This window comes from Notothenia coriiceps, unplaced genomic scaffold, assembly GCF_000735185.1.
Source record: "Notothenia coriiceps isolate Sejong01 unplaced genomic scaffold, NC01 NC01_scaffold00026421, whole genome shotgun sequence".
NCBI classification, from domain to species: Eukaryota; Metazoa; Chordata; class Actinopteri; order Perciformes; family Nototheniidae; genus Notothenia; species Notothenia coriiceps.
This window is the reverse complement of record NW_011359122.1, coordinates 1,005,421-1,028,471: the sequence shown is the minus strand read 5'-3', so window position 1 is coordinate 1,028,471 and position 23,051 is coordinate 1,005,421. Positions and strand designations below refer to the sequence as shown.

General features: G+C 40.1%; 2 protein-coding genes across 2 annotated transcripts; both read left to right on the top strand.

The window, feature by feature from the left end:
• Positions 1-2,082: 2,082 nt before the first annotated feature.
• Positions 2,083-8,915, top strand: LOC104956940 (receptor tyrosine-protein kinase erbB-4-like). The gene is made up of 6 exons (XM_010784520.1): positions 2,083-2,384; positions 4,204-4,358; positions 4,440-4,626; positions 4,752-4,877; positions 4,970-5,032; positions 8,890-8,915. Exons 1-6 carry the CDS (start codon positions 2,306-2,308, stop codon positions 8,913-8,915), a joined length of 636 nt encoding a protein of 211 aa, XP_010782822.1. The 5' UTR covers positions 2,083-2,305.
• lmbr1l (limb development membrane protein 1-like) lies at positions 8,756-22,352 on the top strand. The gene is made up of 17 exons (XM_010784437.1): positions 8,756-8,990; positions 14,045-14,129; positions 15,951-15,984; positions 16,290-16,429; positions 16,984-17,087; positions 17,452-17,575; positions 17,663-17,731; positions 17,822-17,886; positions 18,002-18,074; positions 18,172-18,261; positions 18,391-18,467; positions 18,573-18,650; positions 18,747-18,820; positions 19,012-19,102; positions 19,207-19,273; positions 19,948-20,109; positions 20,641-22,352. Exons 1-17 carry the CDS (start codon positions 8,928-8,930, stop codon positions 20,724-20,726), a joined length of 1,482 nt encoding a protein of 493 aa, XP_010782739.1. The 5' UTR covers positions 8,756-8,927; the 3' UTR covers positions 20,727-22,352.
• The last annotated feature ends 699 nt before the right edge of the window (positions 22,353-23,051 follow it).

Sequence of the window (23,051 nt, the reverse complement as noted above, 5' to 3'; positions counted from 1 at the left end):
GTTTATCAAAGAAAAACCGGAGAAACATTCTTACAAGTAAATCGAAAAACTCGATTGTTGAATAGGTCCTGGGGGCCACAGTCTTGAAAAGAGCCTGGTAAAGAGGTGGGAGGAACATGTATCTTTATCGTCTTTCTCTTTTGGCCTTTCCTAACTGCATGCCATCAAAAGAAGTTTGGCACAATCAGGTAGTTTCCCTGTGGAATTGCAGTGCTCCACACAGAGTCATTTAGTCTGGGCCAATCCGAGAGCCATGTAGGGGAGACTGCCGCTGTGTCTCCAGGGGTGTGACAGCAGTATGTGGGTCAGAGCTGCTCCCGGGGCCACCAGCCCCCAGGGCCCCCTGCAGGACGGCCACAATAGTAGCCCCAGGGCGGATGCCATAGCTGGGATTCCCACCCGTAACCGGGACGCCTTCACCCAGGGCACAGACACACTGGCAGCAGCCCCACAATCAATTCATCAATCTCTGAAGGGAGTGGTTTCTGCAAAAGGCCACAGCAGTCCCCCCAACAGCCCGCCTTGGAAGGGACAGGGCCACCAAGGCTGACACTGAGGGGGACACTGAGGAGGACACTGAAGGGGACACCATGGTGGCGACGCAAAACTGCCTGACTGCAGAAACCATGGAGGCCTTTATTGAAGCCACTTTTCTTGCCCTGAGCCCCTGACAATAGGGAATGTGAAAAATAATCCCTGAACACTTATCTGTTCATTCCCACTGATATTTTCACTTTATACTTTTTAAGTGAGCAAGAATGGAAGAATCACACAGATGTTATTTAATTGAATGAAGTTGTGAAAATGTTTTCCAACATACTGAGCAATGTTTTGCAAAGTGTTGCATCATTACAGAGGCAACTGGACGAGTCTCAGTTGATTTTAATAAAATATGAATTGGAATGGGTCAAAGAATATTTATGTAAAACCATCATTGTAGGTGCAAACAGGGCCAGAGTCCTCCTCCTGGCCCTGAGACAGATTTGATATCTGAGCTCTGAATCCTCTGTCTCTGTCTCCCCCTGCTGGACAGAAACTGATTGTGGAGAACAGCTTTAAATGTCATTTAATATTACATGCTGATGCACAGATAATTACTGTTAATTTAAACCATTATCATCATCATTTTTTTGTATATAGTGGCTTTAAGAACATATCAGATGGATCAAGAGATCAACAATACAATCACATTTTCATTGAAAACAGATAATAATTACAATTGAATATGTTTTAAATTCCCCATACTTCTTAACAAACAGTAACTGTTCTTCTATCTGTTTCTCATAAAAAATCTGATTAACAGTACATGTGTCGGAATCAGTTAATGATGATCTATCCATTATTGAGTCGTCCACTTTTCACTTGCTGCTCCATGTTCAGGAATCTCGTCTGCTTTGAGACCATTTTCTCAAATTAAGCATTTTCTTGTTTAGAGTTCAGAAGTCACTTGACCATCTGACAATGTGGCCCATTGTGACAGGCCGCTCCATACGCATCAAAGAAGTGATTAACCAGTTGACAGCACTGTGGGGACAATAGTGCTCTTTACAGGGGAAACAGTGCAGCCACTCACTGCACTGGGTGCTACTGGGAGACCCCAGCACACATGCTTCCACACAGCAGCTGACAACATGAAACCAAAATAACTGCACATAAAGGGACATATAGGGTCCACGTTGTTCACAAAGTTTATCACACGCATTTCTTTGCCATATAATAATCTGCATATCATCATTAGTGTATGCACAAATGCAGTCATTTTGACGTAAGTAAAAGTGCATGGATTTAAGTGTTTTTCAGCTTGATATTTTCCTAATGTGTTCGTTGTGAGGTACATTATTTGTTGAGGGGAACAAAAACAATCTCTTTATACATATTCTGCTTTAATCTAAGAGGATGTTAGCCGGTTTGATGCTAAATGCAACACTTTATGCATTAGCTTGTAAAAAAAACGACGGACCAACCTCTGATTGGTCAATATATTGGGCTCCTGGCCAATCACATGTGCCTCTAGGGGAGGGGGGGCGAGCGTCAAAATAAACTGCCACTTGTTCGTTGTTTTCAGTTTTGCAATTGGCGCGATTTATCTGGTCTTATTACTGATGTTTTGTGAAACGTTTTAAAGAAGGAGTTGCATTTCTGCTTTATTTTGATTTAATGATATTGGATTTTTTCAGAGAGGGAGCCCTGAACATTTTATTTTTGTTTACATCCACACTTTCCTACACAACATTGGCTACCTGGAGGACTACCTAAACCTGTGTGATGTGATACAATCTAACTAAATAGGCTCAACATCGACAAGATGATCTCGTGGGGAGTCATACTTGTGTGTGTGTCATTATCATGGAGGCTAGAAACAGCATCATCCCAGACTCATGAAGGTAGGGGGATTTATCATTCCTTATCAGAACACGTGTGAAGCCTGTTTTGATCATTCACTTAAAAAAAAAAGATGTTTTGTTTGTCTTGCTTGAATGGCTACTTGGTTTTGCATTTGGCTGCCTTTAAAGGTCACAGCTTCTTTTATAGTCTGTATTTTGTGGAATGGCAGGACAAAAGATAACTGATAGAGAATAGACTAGAATAGAAAAGGATCAAATCATTAATTGAGGATGTAATCTACATTTATCAGAGGTTAAGGGGTCTATATTTTCTAAACCCTCAACTCTACTTTCCCTTGTCCATCCTCACACAGCACTCACTGTGCTCTCCTGCTCGAGAGCTTTTTTACTATTATGGGCTCTAATCAAGGCTCAGTCTTAAGGCAGCAATATATCACCACTTTATATGCTGCTAGTGATGACTGGCAGCAGTGGAGACCAAATAGCCTTCATGGCAATGACCCCAGTTGTAAAAAGCTACTGAGGACAATGGACCCTGATCATGTTCATTTGTGAAATCTTCAGATGATTTTATTTTTCTTCTAAAAGTTAAACACCCTAATTGTTTCAATTGAAAGTCCATCAAGTGAGTTTTAATTGTGTCAACAGTCTGAATTATAATAATCTTAGATAAGCTGTGTCTATTATATTCAGTCCCATGCATTAATGAATAACTATAAAGATATGGGTTTTGCTATGCAGTCATCGGTCAACTTGCACTTTTCCATAAATCACACACAAACCATTTCATAGAGGTGATACATGTTTTAAGTGTTGCTTTACACCATTGCATATTCTCAACAAAGACAGGAAACGTGTCTTGTGTTGACGAGCAGGTGTCTTATCTCTGCACACAAGGGCCAGTGCCACAGTTTTTGTTGATGAGTACGAGATGGTGTGCATGTCTCCTTCCGTCCACGATATTTCCCTTCCCTCTGCCAGAAAGTCCTACTCACACACGGCCCATTGTCTGTGGGTATGATCTCAGCAAAGCAGACACACTCACACATAAATACGCACATGCACACACACAGAGCCACTGTCACTGCATCACTCTTCAGCCACTGGGACACACAGTCCACATTTATAGCTTTATCACAATGAGGAACTTTGTCTGAGGAAGCCCCTCTGCCTCGACCCTCCATCCACTCCATCAGCCCCAGGCCTGCTTCACGTACCAGGGATTCAGCCTGCCTGTTTTACTGTGCTTCACATCGAACTCTCCAGCCAACACAGCAGCGCACACACAATATCAGACTAGACTCACCACGCCCATAAATACAGCAGAAACCGAATAACGCCAAATCTCAAACACTCATCATTGGTTCATCTTTAAAGTACCAAACACGTGTTTTTGTATATTTTAGCTCCTTTACCACTCAAAGCAGCAGACTCAACTCTTAAATGTTGCTTTAATCAAGCAATGCATCACAGTCTATGTTATTCTTTGTCCAAACAACACATTTTATTGCAGTGCATCATGTTGCAATGGCCGTGTAACTGTGACCAAATACACACTTGATGACACACAATGAAAAAAGCTTTAATTGTCTGCTAAATAAGATAAATCATTACAGAGATGAATGGAACTCAGACAGGAAAATAAATGCGAAAATACAAGGGCATAGTTGGAGATTTAATAAGCTGTGATATAAAGTAAATTGGATATGTAGCAAACAGGCTTAACATCCAAAGAGTCTTTAAACATCGTAAAGTAAAAGTGATACATACACTTCTCTTAGTCTGCCCCTGAACCACCCTTTGAGTGTTCCTTGGTTTTGTCAAACTTAGAGTAATATGTGTGTCTCTTGTATGTCAGTGGTGTGTTCAGGTACGCAGAACGGACTGAGCTCCACAGGTTCTCAGGAGATTCAGTACAATCTGATTAAGGAACGATATGATGGCTGTGAGATCATCATGGGAAACCTGGAGATCACTCAGATTGAGAGTAACTGGGACTTTTCCTACCTCAAGGTAAAAATCCTCTCTGCCTTTTTCTTTCTCCTCATTTAAATGTAGAAGGTGTTTAAGTGTGCTCTTCTTTTTCCCCTCCAGACAATCCGAGAGGTGACTGGCTACGTCCTTATTGCCATGAACCATTTTCAAGAGATTCCTCTTGGCCAACTTCGGGTCATCAGAGGAAACAGCCTTTACGAGAGACGCTTTGCCCTCTCTGTCTTCTTTAACTATCCCAAGGACGGCTCCAACGGCCTGCGGCAGCTAGGACTCGCAAATCTGACAGGTAAAAGAGGGTTTAGAGATGAAACAGAAGCATGGAGTGTGTAACATGTTCGTTATCTGAAGTGTCTGCTTAACATATCCTGTCTGCTCTCTCTTTGAGCATAATGTCTCACCATTTCTTCACAGAGATTCTGGAGGGAGGAGTGCAGATTATCAACAACAAATACCTGAGTTATGGCCCCTGGATCTTCTGGCAAGATATCATTAGGGACAACAGTGCTCCTATTGAAATCCAGTTCAATGGAGAGAGAGGTCGGTGTTAGAATAGTCCTATTACACACGTCCCCAAATAATCTCTAGTTGGTCTCTTTCTTACGTAATGCCTCTCTTTCCCTCTATCTCAGGCCCCTGCCACAAAGCTTGTGGAGATTACTGCTGGGGGCCAAATAAGGACCAGTGTCAGATATGTGAGTGCCCAATTGTTCTGTGTCCCTCATTCTTTCTCTGCACACACACACAAACACACACACACACACACACACACACACACACACACACACACACACACACACACACACACACACACACACACACACACACACACACACACACACACACTACACACACACACACACACACACACACACACACACTACACACACACACACACACACACAACAANAGAAACCTTAAAGAAAGGCATCAGTCAAATGGAACTTCTGTGTGAACTATATGAATAAAAAGTACATGAATACAAAGTTACAGTGCAGTTTAAGATATGAATAGTTCACACAGAAGTTCCATTTGACTGATGCCTTTCTTTAAGGTTTCTCCGAACATGATCTGTGTACGCTTGTATGGCACATAGGTCCCGAGCAGCATACACAGAAAAAAACAGCCAGGACAAAGTCCCCAGACACTGATTCCCTGGGGTTACTAGCCCTAAATGTTCATCAACAATGAAGCAGAACAGCTCTGTTTAAATTAAAAGCAGCGGCAAAAAGAAAAGTCTTCAGCCTAGATTTAAAAGTAGTCAGAGTTGCAGCGGACCTGCAGGTTTCTGGGAGTTTGTTTCAGATATTTGGTGCATAATAACTGAACACTGCTTCACCATGTTTAGTTCTGACTCTGGGGACAGAAAGCTGACCAGTCCCTGAAGACCTGAGAGATCTGGACTGAGACTGCCAAGGCACACNCTGCTTTACCATGTTTAGTTCTGACTCTGGGGACAGAAAGCTGACCAGTCCCTGAAGACCTGAGAGATCTGGATGGTTTATAATTTAGCAGGAGATCAGAAATGTATTTTGGGCCTAAACCATTCAAAGCTTTATAAACCAGCAGCAGTATTTTAAAATCTATTCTTTGGCACACAGGAAGTCAGTGTAAAGACTTCAGAACAGGAGCGATGTAATCCACTTTCTTAGTGAGGACTCGAGCAGCAGCATTCTGAATCAGCTGCAGCTTTCTAATAGATGTTTTAGTGAGACCTGTAAAGACACCATTACAGTAGTCCAGTCTACTGAAGATAAAAGCATGGACAAGTTTTTCCAAATCCTGCTGTGCCATTAGTCTTTTAATGCTATTATGTTCTTTAGATGATAGTAAGCTGATTTAGTCATTGATTTAATGTGACTGTTGAAACTCAGGTCAGAGTCCATTTAGGTCGTGATAAGGTAAAGAAAAGGACACGTGTACGAGAAAGGACAGTGATTTAAAGTATCTTAAGTTACTCTGTACACAAAAATAATTGTTCTCCTTTGTTTATGATCTCAGAACAGTGGAACAAAGTGTATTCCATGATCATTGCAAAACATTGGGCAGATTTATTTTTAAAGATTTTTTTGTTGTGTGCACCACTACCCCATGTTCCCAATAGTAACAACAGCAGAAGATTAACAACAATAAAATGAATTTTTAGCCAAAAGAAAAACATTACTGTCATGTCATATCTTGCTGACACACAGTATGCATATGTGTTAAGGTTCAAATTAAAACCTATGATTTAAACTCATGGTGAACATCTTGTGGCCGAAAGTAATATTGCAACAACAAACAATCCCCTGCTTCAGCATTTCCCCCTATACCTCATTGGAGAAAAAAACTTTTTTTTAAGAAACTTGGAAAGATTATCCTTGCAAAGCAAAACCTTTTTTTTCACCTGTTCTTCAGGATTGAAAACAATTGAGATTGAGATATAGACTTTGAAAATGGATCAACAGTTTTTTTTGTTTTCTCACTTGCCTCTCAGTGCTTCAAAACATAAATCCATCTCAAATGCAGACTTCACTCACTGTACTTATTAAGTAGACCTACTTCAACAGTTGTTAACATTTATCAATGCCTTAAATACAGTGGTGTAAAGTTAATAAATAGATTTACTCTCAGTACTGTACTTAAGTACAATTTTGTGAGACTTGTACTTTACTTCAGTATTTCAATGTTTTGCTTCTTTGTAATTCACTACAATTCAGGGGTAAATGGTTACTTTTACTTCACTACATTTAATACTTTTGGTTACTTACTGAACAATGGTGTGATACATAATCAACCCTTAAATAAGGCTTTAGTTAAACCTGGAGTAAATTCACATGCTACCTTGCATTAAACAAAGATATTAAAACATGCTCCACCTTTACCAGCTATGATAACACTCTAATGCATCAATACTTTTAATCAAAACATTTCATATTCTGAAATGGGCCAATCTGCATTTACTTTTACGTTTGATACATTAGCTATATATAGATGCAAATACTTTTCTAGTTGTCTTTGAGTAACTATTTGAATGACTTTTACTTGTAACATGTGTAGTCACTCAGATCTGAGTATACAGTAGCCTACATGTGCACATCAAAGTGGTGACCAATACAATCCGTATCTGTGCTATTTCAATTATGTAACTATGAATACCATAATAAGTGTGATAATACCGATGATGCTGACGTACAGTATTAATTACACTGATGACGGACGTTTACCTTAGAGAACTCACTGCTCCATAGTTTTAGTTTCCCCCTCTACATAACCATGAACATTTTGCACAACAGCAACTTTACACAAATGTAATCTATATACTATCATATGTTTCTGCTAATGTAATATATATAAGTCTGTCTATTTCTGTTGCTGTAGTATGTTGGTCTTTTATAGAACAGTCTAACTTATCTAGAACATTTTACAATAATTCCTTTCTACTCAATCAATCAATCAATGTTTATTTATATAGCCCAATATCACAAATGCTACATTTGTCTCAGTGGACTTCACAGTTTGTACAGAATATCAGTATGACAATACGACACCCTCTGTCCTTAGACCCTCACATCGTACAAGGAAAAACTTCCAGAGAAAACCCACAGTTTAAAGGGAAAAATGGGAGAAACCTCATGGAGAGCAACAGAGGAGGGATCCCTCTCCCAGGACGGACAGACGTGCAATAGATGCCGTGTGTAAATTGAAAAGATAATACATTTGCAACATAGGTAGTCCAAATGTTTGGAAATGCATGTGTGTATAATAGGAAGATGAATCCACGAGGATATCCATCCAGGACTTATGATCCAGGACCACAGCCACGACTGAAGATCCAGGACTCGCGATCCATGACACAGGACCGCAGGATCATCCATGACTCCGGATCCCGGCGTATATAGACACCAAAAAGAAAGAAATTTGGGGAAGCTGGGTTAATCGGAACATGAGAGTACACAGATATAGACAGAGAGAAGGAAGAAGTAAGATGTCCCCCGACAAACTAAGCCTATATCAGAATATTCTACTGTATACACTGTTGCCCATAAAGTTAGAATAAAATATGTTTTACCTCTTCTCATGAAATGATTGTGACAATTTGATTTTTTCTTGATAGATAAAGTGTATAACTTGTCAAAACTGTATTAATCAATCTCTTCCAAACATATCACAGTGAAAATTAGATAGGAATACAAATAGGAATGTGTCTGAAAACCAAATTATTAAAACTTTATGGGCAACAGTGTTTACTTGCTGTTTATTATTTTCACTTTTATTTTATTATTTTACCACCTTTTAATTATTTTAATTAAATAAGTTCCCAATTTGGGATCAATCGAGTACCTACTGTATCTAACTGCACACATGTCTGCTACCCCCCTCCCCCCCCTCAGCTTGGCCCCGCCCCTTCACGACCCCTCCCTGCTTGTCTTTTATCAGCGAGTGACTGAAGCTAGCAGCTCACGGGCTAACTCAGCAGTTTAAATGCAGCCGGGCTCCACAGCCACACATCCATGGCATTACTCACAAGATGCCCCGTGTTTTAATTTTGTTAACACATCCTCTCCTCCAGCGCTTCTCAGCCTGAGGACACTGTAATGGTTTCGGAGAATGGAAACGGAAGACGTGTCGGTTAGGGAGCAACTTTTCCACAACCGTGTCCGGGAAACCATAGTAAGTAACGTTACCGCTGTGCTAATGTAAACGTCAGTTATTATGCATATGAGGGGTCTCCTCTGCTCTCACAATGCAAACAGCTGCATAATCAGGGCAGGAAAGCCACGTCGTTTAATTAGAGTGTGTATCACTGCTCAACGCTCCAGTTTAAGTTGACAGTGTCCCTTTTCAGCGTTGTGCAACAGTATACAAGTATAAGTTTGTCGTGACTTTTAGGTACTCTGATGTTAATTTTCTGGCAAAACTTCTGTAAACGTTCATAAAAGCACGCAGGCAGCTGGTCATTATTGTGTGACACAGGAACATCAAGGAGCTTACTCAGCATAGATGGTGCTCTTCCTTTGTTTTTCTGAAGTCCCAGACCTCTTTTCAAATCTCCATTTTCTTATGTCCATGGTTTGGATCAGCCTACTTCACATTTTTCAGTTCGACTATACTGTTAATGATGCATCTTACTCTTAACTCTGCTGTGTTTGACACTGACAGACTGACTGGTTTGTGCAACGCCTATTGAACTTCAGACTTGCAAGAAAGATCACTACAGTTACAGCAAGGCACATGGATTGTGACCTTTAACCCTTAAAAAAGTACAATCCGATTGCAATGTATTTTCACAGACTGGTGATATTGCTGACAGTGTTGCATACGGTACAATGTTAAACATGTTATCAATTTGCCCTTGTAAATGTATAATTAAAAGCTCAAATTGTACAAGACGGCCTTCTACAAGAAATGATGTACACAAATTGTCCCTCTGTGTAGATTAGGCCAGCAAACGGGTGTACATAATGGGTGAACGATGTACGATGTAAATGAAAATGAATGATCCGATAAGGAGGTTGAGTCATTATAAAAGCGAAGACTAAGGTAGAATAAAATAACTAGTGGAGCCAAAAGGCCTTTTGCAGAGCAAGCCTCTCCTTAGCAGCAAAACCACAGATCTATTAACATCAATCATTTCATATTGTGTTTAGGTGTCCCCATTTCAGGGTTCTGGTATTGTATTGGTTAGGAGGTTATGGTACTTGGCCATAGTAAGTGCTTAACACCTGTGATTTGGTTAGCTTTCTGCCTTCCTGGATTTTTATTTTCAAGGTATTACTGAATCTGCCAACATGCGGTATCACAGGCAGAACTGATTACATCCTCTAGACCAGGGGTGTCAAACTCAAATACACAGTGGGCCAAAATTTAAAAAATCGGTACAAGTCGAGGGCCGGACTAGTTCAATGTTTATTGCAAAACTTATTGAAATGAACTTATTGGGACTAACAAAGCTTAAATTATTGCCTATAAAAACAACATTAAATAATCAGTTGCTTTAATTTCTTATGGCTCTATCTGCAGCTTTTCCGGTGTCATTTCTTATGATTACATTTTTCCACAGGCCAACAACAGCTTAAAAAAAACAATTCCCCTCAAAGAAAAAACTAAACATGCCCTGTTGTCACAAGCAGTCAAAAAGTGCAGAAGGAAACATCCATTAAACTCAGTGTGCTGCTCTGTGATGCTAGTTCAGATACTTGGCATCTCATCTTGGGTGCAAGTTCATCAACGTTTGGGCTCAGGCTCTGAGCTGAGCAAATCCTCAGGATTGAGTGAAGGTGTGCGTGCAATATACCGGCGGGCCATATCTAATAGTAATTAAAAAATTATCCTGCGGGCCGAAATACATTTTAATAATAATAGTAATGATTTGGCACCCGGGCCTTGAGTTTGACACATGCTCTAGTCTAGACAATCCTACGTCAAATAGTACTCGGAGTAGCAGAGAGATTTTCATTTGTGTGTAATCAACTTTACACAAGCAGCATATAAAGTACTCATGGGTAGTCTTATGCCCTTGTTTTGTCATTGTCCCTTTCCCCTAATGCTATTAGTCCACACATCCTTCTTAATCCCCTGGCTGACCAACAGCTACCATCTCCTCCCAGTGCGCCCTGTCAGCTGCCCCTGTTTAAAATGAATACATTGACCAAATGTGGCCCCAAATGCTGGGAAAATTGGATTAAGGCCAAACGTCTTTATTCACTAGCTAACATTGTTCAAGCACCATTGTTTATCATCTTGGATCAGAGCATCTAGCAAGTTAACAGGTGTACATTTGTCTAGATACATCGTCATGGTAAGATGGTGTTCACATTAGAGCCAGGAGAACACTCCCATAGCCAACGCCTGAGCCGCGAGGGATTAAGAAGGATTAGTTATCAGCAGAATATAAAGTAACAATACGTATCCATGGAACGCCCAGCATCAGAATACCTTAAGATATCGAGTCACATCACACTCATGAAAGATGGTTGAGTACCATGTTATCTGATGTATTATGGCTGTGCTTGTGGGAAAAATCTAAGCACACTTTCACTGTTGTTATACTTTTTCTGTTCTCAATAACAAAATCAAAATCACTAATCTATCACATATTGCATGATGTGGTTCAGTAAAATGATCCCAACAAACTACAGCTGCCAACCACCTTCTTTTGGATTAGGATGGCTTTGCCTGTGCATGATTTGAAGTTATTTCTGGCTCTTGAATAAATCTTGAGTAGGACTTGCCTAATCTATCCTCTTAGTTATAAACAAAGATCGTCATACTTTGCCTGAACGTGTTTAGCTGGGCGCCCCTGAAATAATAAATTCTCAGGGACTCCACTCGACACTTAGCAAGGGTGTGCTGTGACACTGCCAACCTCCTATTCCTTTGAGTTATAACAGGAAATATGAGGTTATGCAAGATGTGAAATCATTTGAGCTTTATTGTGTTTTGCTTGAATCAGCACAAAGATGTTTAGTTCAGTCTGTGAATTTTAAAAGATATCCATCTGGATGCTGGACTCTTTTTAAACTCTATGGCCTGCTAGGTTCACCCAGCTCTCAACATTGCCTGTCAGCGCACACGTGTCCCCATATTTGTGGACTGAAGGGGTGTTTTTCTACTCATCCACATATTTCTCACCCCAAACCCATCCTTTGCTTTTCCCTTTGTTTTTTAACATACCAAACTAGTCTGCATCATGTTGCAGACTGAGCTGGTTAGTTTTACAGCCGTTGTTGTTTGTGTGATACAGCTGGTATATTTCTGACGATCCAGCCCACTTACACTGTTTCTCAACAGATTTTATGTTGGTTTTACATAAGATAGTTTATTCAACAAGTCTTTGTTTACATTGTAAAGTGGGTCAAACTCTTGCAATTCCTTGAGCCAAACAGGAGGAGGGGTGTAAGCCCGCACCCCAACTCCATTGTTATTGTAACATGTCCATATGTCCCATGGATCCAATTTATAATGAGCGTGGAAACATAATTTAAATGCACACTGTCTCACCATGAATAGTATTGCGAGGCCCTCTATACCGTTGAGGGTATTTTTATTGTTCACAGTACATGTATTGAACTATTCCATTGCAACATCACTTTAATGGAAACCCGATGCTAATAAATCTGTAGGCTTTTTGTTCTTCCATGAAGTCTTCCATTTAAGCATTAAGCGTGTTACACCTGTAAGTATGTCATCACATTTCTGTCTTCCTACAGAGACACTCTCTTTGTTTGCTTTTGCTGTTCTGACCTCAAGGGCAAACTTCTACTACTGCTACCCTTACTGACTTCTAAGTTGCCATGTGGAAATAATTTCTGATCTGGCAACATCACTTCATTCAACTGTCAGTCCAACACTTTTGTGAACTGCTTCTCAACTATTGAATGGATAAAATATGTAGGAAAACAGTCCAGCCTCAGCTGTTCTTTGACAACTAATAGTAATACTTATAGGTAGCAGGCTACACTACATGCCATTGGTTTATTTTACTTTTTGAAAATACTTTAAATCCTTGTTTCACATAATTGTAACTTGCACTCTCTTACACAACTAACATACTAACCTACTAACATGGCTTGCAACATAGAGCTGAGTTAGACTAGCTAAGAACTGGTTTCCCAAAATGCCTGCTGCAAAGAGAGTAAAGAATTAAGATTTTGCTGACAAGGACCATTTTGACCAGTAGGAGTAATGATAGAACTGAAAAGTTATCTATGAAATGACTTTGTTGTTTTTGTTTAAAATAAGTGCTATGGCCTAGTGGGGCACGAAGTGTGGCAAAAGGATTTAAGTCTTGTTAAGATTGCTATTAATGTTGAAAACGAGTAAGGGGAACATTGTGCCCAGATTAGTTTGGGGTGCATCTGTGAATTGTTTTGCTCTGACGGCATGTTTTTTTTTTACCTAACAGGTACACAAGGTTTAGAAATATTGTATTATTAATTTGTAATCATACAATGTGTGTCTGAGCAACAACAAGGTGTTCTACATACTGTCACCCGTGGTGCATGGAACGGACAAAGCTGAAGTTAAATTGAAAGATGTGAAGATTTATTTTGTATCCAAAGGTATCTGTTCCATCATGTTTTGTGTTGTCATGCATGCAGTTTACTTCAGTATTTTGGGTTGAAAGGTTAAAAGCTTTGCCAGACAACTGATTACTGAGTGAATGTAGGTTTAGTCTAAATTGTTAGCAGAATTGGAGCAATGTCAGATGATGATCTTTACAAGCAGCATGGGGTCTATCTGTCACGGGTATAAACCCTACTTTCTTCTGCTTCTCCTAATCCCCCCGAGTTCATCACTGTCACCCATTTCACTCTTTGTTGGGAGCAAGTGGTAATCTGCAGCCTCCATCTGTCTTTTGTGACCCGTGCAAAATGGTGTATGTTTTGGGCTGTTTGCATCTATTAAAAATATTTCTGCCTGTTTGTTTATATGCAACAGAATAAACTATGAAAGAACAAACTGTTGAAGCTGACCGTGTCCTTGCCATGTCCTCTCCTCTTATCTTTTTCCTCTTATTCTATAAGTGTTTGTGCCGTGTACAACCCCCTCTTTTAAGAACTATCAGAATATCCTACACCAGAGAGCCTGAATATATGTGTTGCTTATCAGAAGTATTGGGCAGAACATGACTCTTTGTTTTTATTGCTGCATTTCCTTTATGCGATTAGCTGTTTAAACGAGTAAAATAAATAACCTTATCTCTTCTTTCTGTCTTTCTACAGATATGTGTGCTCCTGTTTACTTGCCTTTACATAGTGTCCTACCTCATACTTACCCACTTCAAGAAGACTGCAGAGTTTATCACAGGTGAGTTTTTTAATATGACTCATCCTGGATTTGAACAGGTGCACCACACAAAGACTGCTCTGTGAGAAGATTTATTTCAAAGGCTTATGTAGAATAGCTTGGGGGTGAATTGATGGTGTTGACAAGTAGAGTGATTACATCTGAGTTTTGGAATTTCTTCCACAGAGTACGTTTGCCAAAGCAAGCCCAGGTTTTGTTAAAACACCACTTCTCTATTTTGTGTCAATCGGTTCTTATTTATAGTTCGTGGCTGAGTTTACGGCTACAGCAGCAGCAGCAGGGTCTAAAGCTAGATGAATCTCAGGAAAGCAACGCAACGACTGAGTAATGTTTGCTATTTCCCAAACCTTACTCAGTTTCATCAACGTTCCTGATATCGCCACACTTTTGAATTATTGTATTATACATACACATTTGTATATTTGAAAAACAGCTATTGTTAACAGAGCTTACGTTGAAAGTTACAATGCCAGGCATGCACGTTTTAACCCAAGGCTCTGGACCTTGGCTGGAGCATTCCAGAGGGGAAGAATGTGTGTCTTGTAACCTGTACTGTGTCTTCAGGGGGTATCCCTGCTGATCAGGGTGGTGGAGGGGCGCTGAAAAATGTTGCTACATGGAAAACAGTTGCACTTTGGAGTTAATGTTTGAAGGCTTTACAACAACTCAAAAGTACAACTGTGTTTCATATAGCAACATACTCTGCTACTACGAGGAGAGAAAGATCTCAAAGTACTTTTTTTTTAACATACTGTTCAGTGTTCAACCATCAGCATCCCAAAACTGGCTTAATCTCACATTACTTTCACTTACTGCTTTCTTTTATTTTTGACAGTTGTAACAACTATGTTGTGTGGTCATCACAGTAATGCCAATTAACACATTTTTACTGACAAGCATTTTCATTAATGCAACATGCCTTGCGTATTTGTATCTACAGTTATTTCTCGATTATTAAAACTAAGAAAATATTTAAAGTTCTGCAGGGGGAATTGGCTGCCAGAAACTTAACAAATCAAATAATATTCCATTATTGGAAGCAGATGTTGGATCCTTTGCAAGATCTCTCTGCTCGACTGAGGCCGGGCTGAGTTAAAATCCTGGGATATGACCAGATCTTTTCTTTTTTTGAGGGGGGGACCTGCTATGTACTAGCCCACTGTTGTAAATGTTATCTTTGCATCAACAACAGCAGGACAGTTTTACCCTGCAGCTAAATGCCGATTGTGCAATCCCTCTCTACTGACTTGTTTGGGAAAATAAGGAGCCAAGAACTGGTTTCTGCTCCTCAGGCTTTTTGTCATTATTAGAAAACTGTGCCAACATTTGCATGTTTTCTATGGAGCACAAGTTTAGAGATGTATAGCAGGTTTTGTAATACTTTACAGTGCTCTGGGCACATAGTAACATTTAGAGACTGCTCCCTTTCACACAAATACTTCTCTCTTTGCAGTTTCCTGCTCATATGTTTTGCACTTTTCACTAGTGAAAGTTGGCCTTGCTTGAACAAAATGTTCCTAACATGCTCGCCCCCACTAACTCCCCACTCTGAGGCCAGGGAGACCCTTTTTATCCTGCATAGAGACTGAAGCTACTACACCTTTTCCCTATATATCTATGTATATACAGTTTACACACACTGCCCCAAAAGCTTTTACTAACACCTGCTCAAAAACACATAAGTTGGCTATATCTGTGGCAACATATAGTTTTAATCATGTGTCTAGTTAAAACATAGATTGGGCACCTTTTCAAAAAATTTAAAATAAATCACACTTATATAATATATTGAATACAACTTATTTCTCTACTCTCTTTCAGATGATGTCGAAGATGCCACCGTCAACAAAATTGCGTAAGTAAAGCCCTTTTTAATAATTGCCTGCTTAACAGCAATCTGTTTTTACTCACTCGTATAATTGTGTCCATGTGAATGATTGAGCACATTAGTCAGGGTGACGTCTGGTGGGCTGAGGTAATTGGGCTGTAGTTTTATTGCCCTGGCGTGTTGGTTGGGATGAGGGCACTTAGGTGTCATTCTGCCCTTTGTCCCTACACGCTGGCGCTGTATTATCTCAGTCAACCTTTCACCTTGGCTGTTAGGCTAAACACAAAAACAGTTGTGACTTCACTGATGGCTTGTTTTTCTCCTTCTTCCAGGCTGTGGTTGTGCACGTTCACCCTGTCTGTCGCAGTGTGTGCTGTGCTCCTTCTCCCCATCTCCATTCTGTCCAATGAGGTGCTGCTCACCTTCCCACAGAGCTACTACATGCAGTGGCTCAACGGATCTCTCATCCACGGTACACCCTAATGTTTGTCTAAGTCAACAACACCTAAGGGTTAATATTCATGAAAAACTGTCTAACAGCAGTAGGCATTGATTTAACTTTCCTAGGCCATGGACAAAACACATTATAATTTAAGTGGTGTTCCCCTTTAAGGATCACTAATAATAACCTCCAAATCAATACACTGTGCAGGCCTGTGTCCAAACAGATAATTATTATGGACTGAGTGTCTGTGACCTTGCTGTGGGCAGAGCAGTGCATGTTCAAACTGTTTCACAACTGCTCATGTTGACCTCTGCCGAGCCCTTTGACTCCGTATAATTACTGTTTTACTTTCAACTGATCCTGACGCACACAAACTTAAAGAGGCCTGTAGTGTTGATTCATATGAGAAACAATTGAATGTAAATATTTTCACAAATGTTTTGATATTTTATTCTTTTTGGTAGGACTATACCTCACAGTGGTTGGCAGTGGTACTGCTGAAATGCCATGTCACAGCCCTTTTATGATTAAAGAATGTGTGCACGGAAAACTGACACAACATCTCTCTTTCTCTCCATCAGGATTGTGGAACCTAGTTTTCCTTTTCTCCAATTTGTCGCTGGTGTTCCTCATGCCTTTTGCCTACTTCTTCACCGAGTCTGAGGGATTTGCAGGGTCCAGAAAGGTACTGCCTTCAGCATTTAATCATCAATTGCACCTCTAGACTCCAGAACCATATAATAAAGACTTAACAGAAAATTCAACTTGACATATTTTATCATTATTGATTACTATGTGGATTATTTTGTTGTTTATTTGATATAGTTTATTGTATAAAATCTCAGGAAAATCCAAGGTGAAGTCTTGTGTATTCAGTTTAAAATAACCTATAACACGGAAATCAGTAAATCTCTATATTTGAGAGGCTGAAAACAGATTTGATTGCCTTTACGCATAACATAAGATGAATATACAGTTATCAAAAAAAAAGAAAAGTTGGCTATTATTGTTCTGTTGCACATCACAGAGTATGTGTTTTGTTTGTGTAGGGTGTTATGGCACGAGTGTATGAGGCCGTTGTGCTGCTGTTGCTGCTGGCTCTGCTCGTGCTGGGCATTGTGTGGGTGGCATCGGCCCTCCTCCACGACAACATCGCCAGGAAGAGCCTCTACGGTGAGTCACACGCATTATACCTGAAGAACCCTGTGTAACAATGGGTTTTACAGTTTAATAAAGCTGCTCTCCTTTTCTAAATGTCAGACCTGTGGGAGTATTACCTTCCCTACCTATACTCTGGCATCTCTCTGTTTGGAGTGTTGCTGCTCTTGTGTAAGTATGTCTTAATCACAATGACTTGAGCAGCTAAAGGCTATGACATATGACACTTTCACATCACCATCTGTGTGCTTCCCTCCTCAGTGTGCACTCCCTTTGGGTTGTCCCGAATGTTCAGTGTCACTGGCAGCCTGTTGGTCAAACCGCGGGTGAGTCACAGTTACTACACTTCCCACTTTGCATAGAGTAGTCTTTATATTAACAGTCATCTTGTGGCTGTAAACTGTAGTTTCCATAGCGATTGATGTCTCTTATATCCCTTAGCTGTTGGAAGATGTAGAAGAAACGTTGAACTGTACAACATTCGAGGAAGACTCGCTCTCCAGGAAACTGAACTGTGAGTGTGTCACCATAAACATTTGCCTTTTTCTTCACATTTAAAGCGGAGTGATTGACTGTTCGTTTTTATTATGTGATGTTGTGTCCGGTTGAAGACGGCGGATCGGCGTCATGCTGGGTCAAGCTGAACTTGGAGGCAATGAAAAAAGATCATCAGACAGTTCGGAGCAAGCGCATTGCCCTGGGTAAGACTGTTCAACCAAGCTGCTCTCTGATAGGCTTATCTCACTGATTTACATTGTAAAGCAATATGTTGCTTTACACTAATTTTATTGTTGGTTCTTTCTATTTTATTATTTTGGCTTACCTCACAGAAATGCGTAGGAAAGCGTCCCCATGGCAGCGAAACCTGGGATATCCACTGGCCATGCTTATGCTGCTCGCATTGACGGTACCCTACCATTTCTTTATGTATTCTTACTGCCTGTTTTAACTCTGTTTTTCACAAAGATGGTTGTTTTTAATGATTGTATAATTACTGTTTGTGTCTTTTCAGGTGATGTGCGTACTGATGGTCTGTTTCAATGTGCTGGAGTTGCTCCTGGATGAGACTGCTATGCCCAGAGGAATGGAGGTGAGGATTTATTCAGAAACAGCCTGTGAAGATGCTTGGTGAGCTACACTGAGTCATTTGTGTACACTGATGGTTGTTTATCTTTCTGTCTTTTAGGACCCTCACCTGGGGATGGCCTCCTTCTCCATGTTCGGCGCGCTGGGCGCTGCAGTTCAAGTAGTCCTCATTCTGTATCCTTTTATTATTTATATGTCCCCTTTGGCTCTGACTCAGCCATTTACAGACTACCATTAATATTTGACATGCGAGTTATGTTTACTCATGATGTTCCATCCATACATTTAATAAGCATTCAAAATGTGCTTGGATATTTCTATCTCTGTAGTCTTCTTTCCAGTGTTTTTCTTAAAATGAATGTCAGCTACCTGATGGTGTCCTCAGTGGTGGGCTTCTACAGCTCCCCTCTTTTCACTAGCCTCATGCCTCGTGCACAGGACACCAACCTCACACAGGTAAATGAAAGCTAACCTTTGCATGCATTTTATCGCATAGTGAGGTATACGAGTGATGTGTTTATTCCTCATAGTAACTTCAACATTCCTGTTTTTTTCTTTAGATAATCGGAAACTGCGTTTCACTTCTTATCCTGAGCTCAGCACTGCCAGTCTTTTCACGCACTCTTGGTAAGGAAATGTGTCTATATAAGACTACAGACAGGTCACAGTTCTATATATCATACTGATTTCTAGACGGTTTTGAGTATGTGGTGTCTTTACAGTGGAATATTGAAGTTTACAAAATATTCAGGATGCATAAAAAAACATTTTTGATACTTGAGTGCCGTTTTGTTATTGTTCCACAAGGCAATGCACAAAACTAAAGTAAAACAAATTGTGAGACAGTTCAAAGGAGGTCGTTGAAAACCTAAAAAGCAGTATTTAATCTGTGGAAAAATGTCCTTTTTCGTTTAGATTTATTTAATTTAAAAGGAATATCCTTTGACAATAAAAATTATAATAACTTTAAACCCCTTTCCAACCGCATTTACTAAGTGCTTTACAATTGAAACAAAAATACATATTACATTTAAGCCAATTCATCAAAAAGCTTAATTTTAAAATCCAAATAGTTTGATTTACTATTTGGATTTTAAAATTAAGCTTTTCGATGAATTGGCTTAAATGTAATATGTATTTTTTTCTATATATAAAACATGGCAACAGAGCTTGCTGATTCAACATTTTACTCGTAGTTTTAGTAATGCCCACAAGAGGGCATCTGTATGCCATGAGAACTTTAGCTGAGGGCTAAGCAGTTTAATCAAGCAGAACATTTTATTTTGCTTATCTTCCATCAGGGATCACCCGATTCGATTTACTGGGAGACTTTGGTCGGTATAACTGGCTCGGGAACTTCTACATTGTCTTCATGTACAACATGCTGTTTGCTGGACTCACCTCGGCCTCCCTGATCAACACCGTAACCTGGGCCGTGCAGCGAGAGCTCATCCGTGCCTTTGGTCAGTCTAAGTTTTATTTTATTCTTTCAAGCAAATCAAAGTGCTCTATATGCATATATTTCTCTGTGTGACATTGTGTTACTGAAATTCATTGCACTCGTATCATACGTTTTCCCACCTTTGGCCCCATTTCCCGATGGGCTGGTCTCTCTTCCTCAGATAGAAAGAATACAATTCTTTCAGGAAAGTGTAAGGGGACAAGAGGAGAGTCAGGTCTCCTTGGGGACCTTTAGGCACACCGCCCTGGACCCCTCGCAGCACACACACCCACTACCTCCACCCAACACAAACAAGTGCTTGGAGCTTGGACACGCCAAACACACACACACATGCACACATTCCCCTTCCTCACAGTATAGATAGCATCTCTGCACCATGGCAGCTCTCCTGCACTTTCCCATTGCCTCCCAACCTACTTTTGTTCTGTGATTAATAGACTCCAATTCAACCTAAATCAGTATTTTTCTTAGCTTTGCAAGTAAAGTGCTCCACTGTGTGCGTGATGTTAAAGCCCTTCATTTTTTTTTTCAGGTCTCCACAGATTGCCTTTAACTGTGTCACGCTCGACCGTACCCTTCAGGCTCCTCCTGGCCAGTGGACTGTCTAAAATCCAGTGACTTTTCCTCTTCACTACTGCCTTTCCTGAACTCACCCACTTAAAATGTGCAACTATTGGATTAAAGGCATTTGCAGTTCAGTCGGTTTGCCAGTTGGTACACGGGACAGGGCGCCCAGTGTGAAGAAACCCAAGAAGGTGACAAGTCTCCGTGTCCAGTGGGAGCTCTGCTGTGTTTGTTGACCAATACATCAGGGTCTGATATTGTGCAGTTCTTTTTTTGCGGTTAGCTGAGTCATGGTTAAGACTAAGACTAGGGAAAAGGGATTTAAGCCATACCGGCAGTCTTGCCATAGTGGACAATAAATGTGCAGTCCCCCTCACAAAGCCTGGTGCTTCATAAAAAGAGGATCCAGTTGATAGTGGTGGTTTAGTTGACACATGTGAAAGTCAGCAGAGTTATTTTGAAATATTACATTGTAACTATGACTTAATTTCCTCTTCCTGCTCCAGGTCACTTGAGCGCTCTCTCTTTCTCTGTGGCTTCCCCACGCTTTTCCCTCTCTGGTTGTACCACTATTTTAAGATTGGGAATCTTACTTCCTTGTGTTTGGTTGTCCAGTCTGCACCGGTGTTATGTTAGTAAATGAGAGGAAAGGCTTATTGGGAACAAATAGGACACAACGTACCTTGTCTATCTATGGATCTTTAGGTTACACAGGGAATATGTGAGTGGAGTTATGATATTAGTGTTGGAGCTATTTTTATAAACCCAGTTTACGAGCAAAACTAAGCATTTGCTGCAGTGATTATTAATCAGGGTTTTTATACTTTAGTAGATGACAGTACATTTACTGAGTCTGAGGGTTACTCATACATTGACAAAGGTACATTAAAAAGAAAGCTTTACACTTTGTCTTATGCAAGACTTTTGAATGTCAAGTGACACTCACTAGGAGGAACTTCTGCCTTTTGACCAATCAAACTGTGAATAAAGAATCTATGGGGAGAAGTGCAATATTTCAAAGGTAAACGCACAACATTTAACTTTACCAAAAGTAATTTTTAAGTCTTCTTAGTGCTTTTATTTTTATTTTTTGTGAAGTATTTGTTCATCTCGTTCCTCTTTGAGAAAGCTCAGAATAGTTTCTAGAATATTTTTGAAAAGTGAATGTGACCACCACCAATGCAAGCATTTCCAGTGTTTTTATTCTTACCTAAATGCTTTTATGTTTATCAGCTGTATTTCATCCTCTTAAATGTGTTGGTGACCCTGTGTCACCGTTTGCCATTGCTGCTGTATCAGCAGGTTATTAGCTGTTGGTTTGACCAGCAGAGGACAGTGTCTCTTAAACCCAACACCAGCCTCTGTGTACGGGTAGTCTCTCTCTGGTCAGGTATTATGTATAATAAATATGGAGCACTCTAAGGTTTAATTATTTCACTTTTCTTCGGGAATTTTCTTTTTGTTTTTTATTATTTATGGGCATTTTGGGATCTATACTTCACATGTTAACTCTTTTTAACAGTCATTAAAACAATTTCAATGTGATACGGTTGAGACAAAATAAATTCTTTAGAGTTGTTCTCAAAGATTACAAAAAATAGTTTTGTTTACCTTAATGTTTCCGATTGATGGACATTGTTTTAAGAGCAAAAGGCAATAAAAACCGTCTTGTGTTTTTAACTGCTTTGTGTCCTTTTTGGATCGAGATGAATTTCACTGCTAATGCCGCTACATTTCATTTAATTTAACTACACTACTTTTGATCTGCTGTGGTGGGTGTGATGGTGAAGGCGTCTGTCCTCTGTGTCCTTCCACCCTTTTGTTGCACTTCTTTAATCAGCGGCAGAAGAAAGCCATATTTTGGCCTGTCTGTCAGCAGTGTCCAGCCGCGACGCCACTACAGTCATAGCCCACGCTTTCCCCACTCTGATGCAACTGCCAGATTAGAACCTGCAAATCAGGAGGAGAAGCCACATCCACTCACATTCACTCCTCACGTCCCCACCACCCACCTCCTTTCTACCATCCCTTTTCCTTGCCTATTGTTCATTTCCTCATCTAATTTTTCTGAAGTCAGTTCAAGAAAACCCAGTCTCTGATTAATTTCTCCCTCTTGATTTTTGTTTGCATTTCTTGTTTTGTTTTGTTGGATGTTTTAATTAAGTTTATTTGGATTAGATTTTGTTTTGCACTGCGTTTCCTTTGCCGAGAGGAAATGAACTCAAAGGTCGCTGTAACATTACTTGCACATCTGGAGAATGGTTACCCTCTGAGGAAACATGTAAGCCAGATATAAGGTGTGTAGAAAAGAAGTTTGTGCATTATCATTGTCTTGAAAGAAGAAGCAGTTTTGAGTTCAAAAGGGCCAGTCATTATTCA